Source organism: Sinocyclocheilus anshuiensis, unplaced genomic scaffold (genome assembly GCF_001515605.1).
Source record: "Sinocyclocheilus anshuiensis isolate Anshui unplaced genomic scaffold, SAMN03320099.WGS_v1.1 scaffold436, whole genome shotgun sequence".
Classification (NCBI taxonomy): domain Eukaryota; kingdom Metazoa; phylum Chordata; class Actinopteri; order Cypriniformes; family Cyprinidae; genus Sinocyclocheilus; species Sinocyclocheilus anshuiensis.
In genome coordinates, this window is record NW_015560618.1 from 1,032,048 (window position 1) to 1,038,748 (window position 6,701).

The 6,701-nt window shown below is 39.0% G+C and overlaps 1 protein-coding gene across 2 annotated transcripts in view; it reads left to right on the plus strand.

Moving 5' to 3' along the window:
- Positions 1-6,701, plus strand: part of LOC107681791 (adenylate kinase isoenzyme 5-like) — a 108,739-nt gene that overhangs the window by 12,752 nt on the left and 89,286 nt on the right. For both annotated transcript variants that reach the window (XM_016478124.1, XM_016478125.1), the window contains exon 5: positions 2,153-2,266. In XM_016478124.1, the coding sequence (XP_016333610.1) occupies positions 2,153-2,266 (114 nt within the window). The remainder of the gene's footprint in view (positions 1-2,152; positions 2,267-6,701) is intronic.

The window sequence follows — 6,701 nt, forward strand, 5'->3', positions numbered from 1 at the left end:
GCTCTAGCCCAAGCTGTGATATAAACGAACGCTATTGGCTATTTTAAAAAGGGGCGGGGCTGCTTGATATGTCCCGCCTTGTCTTCCTGTTTCAGTTAAAATGACGTCAACACATAGAGTAATGCTGCGTGTTTCTAAGCATTTCAGGGACCTTTAAGAGGTTTCAGTTGTTTTTGTTGAATTGGCCATTACAATACCCATAAAACGAACTATTGCCGGAACTACCTGTAATGGAAGGAATGTGCTGGTACATTGAAAATTGAAAATGATGGACTGGCTCCCTCAAAGTCTGGATCTCAACTCCATTGAGCAAATTTGGGGCAAGTTGGAAAATAAACTAGACAGATCTATTGTGCATTCAAAGGAAAGCCTTTGGCTTGAGTTACAGAAGAATATTTTCAGATCTGTCAGGTGTTCTAACAATTTTGGCCACCACTTTATATAGTATTTTTCATTGTTAGTAGCAGTGGCGAGCGGTGACGTTTTTAACCGGGTATGCTGAATAAGATTAAGACCCCCCCCCTGTATATATATAGAGGGCGCAACAGGTTAAGAAATCTTTGAAGGACTTCCACATTTACACTCTGTTTCCAAACAGTTAAAATGACAAATAAATGAATTCTCTGAACGCGCTCCATGCACTGTAACGCACACACATTACAGACAGTAACTCGTACATCACGAGCTGATCGTGCGCACACAGAATCATTCAGCTCGGAAATGTATTGTCAACAGTGTTGATACCTCGCTCATGAAATCAGCCAAAGACCAGAAAATCATTGAGAACTCGCAACAATCCTGACGAGTCATAGCAATAGAGCGGAGGCGAGAAAGCTGCGGAGAATCCGCTCGCCTGGAAGCTTCCGTAACTGACGTGGATTTACAGAAAATTACCGTTGTTTTCAAATAAATAATTTTACATACTTATTCCCAACACTTTATTAAGGTTTGAATCACATCTCAAATGACAAGGGATCACTTATAATCATGTTTTTATTAATTAGCCCGTGAACTCATTCTCTCAGACGGCCTGGGTATGCGGTGCATTCGCAGCTTATATGGACGGAACGCCACTGATTAATAATAATGGTAATTAATGTTGTTAACTAATATGAATAAATGGAACCTTATTGTAAAAGTGTTACCAGCATCTTTTACTGAATATTTCTAAAGTAGAGAAACAGAATATATCAGATATTTTATATCTTCTCACAAAATAATGGAAAACATTTTGAATTATCCTCTGCAAAATGACTTAAGTACTCAGCTAATTTCACTTCTAGGTACTATCCCAGCTAACATTTTTGGTTCCCAGAAAAGACATCCTAACATTCGCTGTTATTTAGTCAAGAACCTATTTTATGTAAATGGAATGTTCCCTTTTGGTTTGGAGAATGTTTCCCTAACATTAAGGTTAATTTAAAGTTAAAAACAACTCTTAAAAATAATCCAGTTACTTTATTGTCACACAAAAACCTCATTTTAAACAATAATATTACTAAAATTGTAAACAATATTATTGTTTTGGAACATGCTTGACTAAAACTATAAGTGTAAAAATGTATGATATAATCCATTTAAAGAGATCTTACTTTAAGGAATCACATTTTCCTTTATCTTTTGAGTGGAAACCCTGACTCTATGCCATCATTGCGTTATAGGGCAGTTATGGATAAATTTAGACCTTGGTGTACATGGTGCATCAAAGCAGCAAATATAATGTGTGTTTACCATTGATGGCGCACAGACTCGCATCATGCACTCGAATGTTGATTGCTGATTCATCTGCACAACAGGCTGAAAAGGAGACTTTGTCAGTCCAACTGCTTTCCTGTGATGTAAATGAAACTTTTTGGAGATTCAACTCTTTTTGCCCATACATGGAAAGTCAGTGGGGTCCAAAATAGCAGTAAACACCGCTGACCTTTATTATATGGTAAATTGGAAGTAAAAAACAAGAAGTCATCTTACAATTTACAGTGGAAAAAAACATACAGTAAATTGACATTTCACATTTGATAGTTTTTTCTTTCATTGAAATAACTGTTTCATCTTAGTTTGTTCTTACTAACTGTATACATTTGGATGTTATGTTACATTTTATGTTATATATTTTAAATTCTGACCTGTATATGTTATTCATGCCCATTAGGAAACAACCATAACTGAGATCAAGCAGAAGATCATGAAGATTCCAGAGGCCAGCGGTATAGTTATAGATGGCTTCCCTCGAGATGTGGGACAAGCGCTTTCTTTTGAGGACCAGGTGAGTGCATTTTATTAGTGGTGCTTACTAGAGCAAGACTGTTACCGTGTGGATCCTCTAATGTGGAAAAAAATAATAATATATATATACAGTTATAAACTTAAAATCTGAATTGAATATAGTAGTATGTAATGTAATTATGTGATTTGCTTATGTCAAACCTGTGAAATGCTTATGACAACCCTCACTGCCTTCACCATATTGACTGGCTGTCACAAGTTTATTTACCTCTCATTTGCATGTAGTTGAACATTTCTCACATTTTTGACTGTCACCATTCTCCTTCACTGTCATTCCCACAATCTCTTGTGTGAGATCTGTCACTCAGCTCCAATAGAGAATGAATGGAAAACACCCTCTTATCTCCAGTGCTGGGTAGATTACTTATAAATGTTAGTTTGTTACTGATTCCAAATTACATGACAAAAATTGTAGTTGTAAATTGTAACATAATCCGTTACATTACACATTTTAGGTAATATAATAAAAATACTTTTAGTTTACTATTGACCTAACTTGCGTATCACTTTGATTTAAATAGGATAATCTTGTACCACATTGATATAAAAATATAAAGAGAAAGAACATATATTCTATTTGTTGTTATTAACAACATTAAGTGCATTAAACATTACATCAAGGTTTCCCAAACTTGGGTTCATAAAAAGAACTGCAGGGGGTTTGAGATTTTAATGAAAAACTGATAATTAAATCATAAAAATGTAAAATGAAATAAATTATTTTAAAATAACAACAATCAAAACAAAACACTTACTAAAAAAGATTATTTCATTTGTTTACCTGCATGTCATGTGACCATTAACCAACATGAGTGAACTGTGAACATGCAAATGTGTTACTTAATTATTAACTTCCCAGGGAGTATTTCAAGTAAATAATATTAGATGAATAAGGTTTGGCTAACAAAAAAAAGTTTGGGAATCCCTGCATTATATGTAAAAAAGAAATAATGTGATTTTCTTTTGCATTTTGATGTGTTTAAAAAGACAAAAGCACAGATTTAAAAAAGAAATAAATAAAAAGATGAAAATTAAGAATTAGGTAGAATCAATAAATAATGAATCATTTATTGCTATTGTGTGAATAATATGCAATCATGTGATCAATAAAAAGTAACTGTAGTCTGATTACGAGTATTTTAAAATGTAATATTCATTTACAAGTTTTTAATTTTTGGAATCTGATTACATAATCCAGATTACATGTAATCAGTTACTACCCAGCAATAGTGGCCTCTCAATTTTATATGCAATTATAGCCACCTGACTAGTGACTGGTCCCTGTGTGAATGTCCACAAAACTGGAAGACTGTATGTATATAAGCTGTAGGCTATTTTCGAAAGGAACATTTAAAAGGTGAAAAAGACAAAGTATTAAGAATCAATAAATTCTGAATAATTTATTGCTATTGTGTGAAAGATATGCAATCATTAATCAATAAAAAAAATAACTGTGGTCTTATTATGAGTATTTTAAAATGTAATATAATCTAATTACAAGCACCTAATTTTTGATTACATGTTTTTTGAATCTGATTACATGTAATCACTTACTACCCAGCACTGCTTATCTCTGCTTACTCTGAGCGAGCAGACACATTTGGTTGTTAATGCTCATATTTGGTGTACGGGATCTGAACAAACCCCTTAAGTATTAAAGTAGGGTGTGTAAGTTGTCCTGTACCACTTGTGCTAGGAATGATTGATACCTCAGATCATGTAGCTGTGCTGTTACATTTCTACATTGTGCATCTTGCAGACCATAAAGCAGGCAAAAAATCCCATACTTGAAGGAGAGACTATGGACCAGAATGTCACTGGACTTGGGGCACTAGGATCATTGTTTTGACTTGACTTAGTAAAGAAATGCCTAATAGCCACTTTGAACACCCTAGCAATATAATAGAAACAAGCCATAGCATCCTGGTAACCACCCATAGCACCCTAACAATACCCTTGCAATCATTCATATCACCCTAACAATGGCCAAGTATGTAGCAACCACCCTAGCAACCACCTAAAACACTCTAGCAATGCCATAGAAACCACCCATAACATTCCAGTAATTCCACAGCATCCACATCCTTAACACTATATAGCAACTACCTATAAAAGCCTACTCATAACACCCTATCAATCTCCCATAACATCCTAGAAACCACAGGTCCACAATCACTCATTACACCCTTCTCATAACACCCTGATGACCACCTTTAAAGGGTAATTCACTCAAAAATGAAAATTTGCTGTAATTTACTCACCCTCAGGCCATCCAAGTTGTAGGTGACTTTTTTCTTCAGTAGAACAGTACAGAAATGTTTTAGCTGTAACCATGGTCCTTAGTGATTCATAAAATGCAAGGCAGAGGCTGGCTATCCTTGAGAATAAAAAAAAGTTTATCACAGAACATAAAATTAATACCTGTGGCTCCTGACGATATATTGAGGTCTTAAGAAATGAAATGATCAGTCTGTGCAAGAAACTGAAAATTATTTAGAATATTGTTACCTGTAATCTTTAGCCTCAGGCAAATTTTTTCTCTTTTTCTGTCCGATTCTTTTCCACGAACTGGTTCTTTTGGACAGTTCGTTTCAGTCAACTGGTTCAGTTCACCAGTTAATTTACATAATCGTGTAAAATGGTGTAACATATACGCAATTATATTATTAAAACACCCAATAATGATGTGCAAGGTGGATGTTTTACATGTCTTGAGCATGTAAAGTGAATGAACTAGTCTTCATCTGCTCACCTTTTTACATAAACAATGAGAAACAATAAAAACTTTAATTTTGTCCCTTCATTCCAGTGCTCAGTTCACACACATTCATATCACTGGCTTGTCGGTCTTCGGTTTGAGTCCGAACTGTTTCCTTATTTCAGTGACTGTTGGAGAAACCGGGCCGCTGAATGTGTTGGCAAAAACCAGCATCGTATTATGTCAGTATATTGGCTCATTTCGAGTGACTGTCAGGCATAAAGGTGAGTTTTTATTGAGTCACTTGTAGATCTGTGCTGCTCAAGCCGTGAACTGTTTCAGATTGTTCAGTCCAATTTGGAAAATTAGTTCATTCAGTTCACTAAAAAGAATCGTTCTTTTGAACTGTTTCTTCGCGAACTGGACATCAGTCCAGATAATTTGCCTGAGGCTTTGGATTGTAGTTAATATTCAGTTCCCTTTCAGTCAGTCACGTTCGACGTTACGTCAGTCGTGACTGACGAATTGGGATCTCGCCCGAGAGCCCAATCACCTTCGAGTGTTAACTAGAAGACCCCCGTAGATGCCCGATCGGAGTTGTGCTTTCTTTCCTGCTGGATGGGTTGGAGCGAAGGCTTTCTCCCTCCACCCTTAAGGTGTATGTTGCCGCCATTGCCGCACATCACAAGGCAGTAGACGGTAAGTCTTTGGGTAAGCACGACTTTGTCATCAGGTTTCTCAGAGGGGCAAGGAGGTTAAATCCTCCGCGCCCTCACCTGTTACCCTCTTGGGATCTCCCCTCGGTCCTGACGGCCTTGAAGGGGGAGCCCTTTGAGCCTAGTGGAGGCTATAGTCTTAGCTTACCAGGCCCAACGGTTACCTTGTACCCTCGGAGTGAGAGCTCACTCTACGAGAGGAGTGGCATCTTCTTGGGCATCGGCGCGGGGCGCCTCGATAGCAGAAATCTGTAGAGCTGCCGGCTGGGCGACGCCTAACACATTTGCGAGATTCTATAATCTCCGTGTAGAGCCCGTGTCCTCTCGTGTACTCGCCTCAGTTAGGCAGTAACACCGGACCCGCTCGGTGTCGATCACGCTTGCTGCGCCATTCCCCTCTACGGACCAGATACGTGCGCTTAAGTGCTTCTCAGTTCAGTTTCCCTTTTGGTGAACCTGTTGAAGTTCCTCCCACACCCTCGGCGGTCAGGCGTGGAGGAACGCCAGACGCCAGGTCCAGCACTCGTGTGTATGCGCAAGGTCAGCCCTTGTGCTGGGCTAGGTGCCCGTGTGTAGTGATTCCCCCTTCGGGTGATCCCACATGTGTATTCTTCCACGGTACGGCTCCCATCACGGTAAGCCCGTGTCTTTCCCTGGCAGTCGTTCGCTGCCATATCTGCTGCGTAGTTATCTCACCCCAGGCGGGTTGAGTCTACCGCAGGGACTTCCATATGTAGCACTGCCCTGGGCCAGTCCATATGTGTAATTCCACATGATACCTCCTATGCGCAGGATGTGGCTTCCGTAGCGTCCCAACTGGGTACGCTTTCCCAGTGTTATCCAATGTACCCCTGGATGGAACAGCAGTGGCGGACCCCTCTGCCTAGCCGCTGTCCTATCTTCCGCCCCAGCTGGTGTGGGGGGACTTGCCGGCTTCCACAGGGCACTGGAGGGGGTCAGCAATAGTGACGTTTTCCATACGGATCCCAATTCGTCAGTCA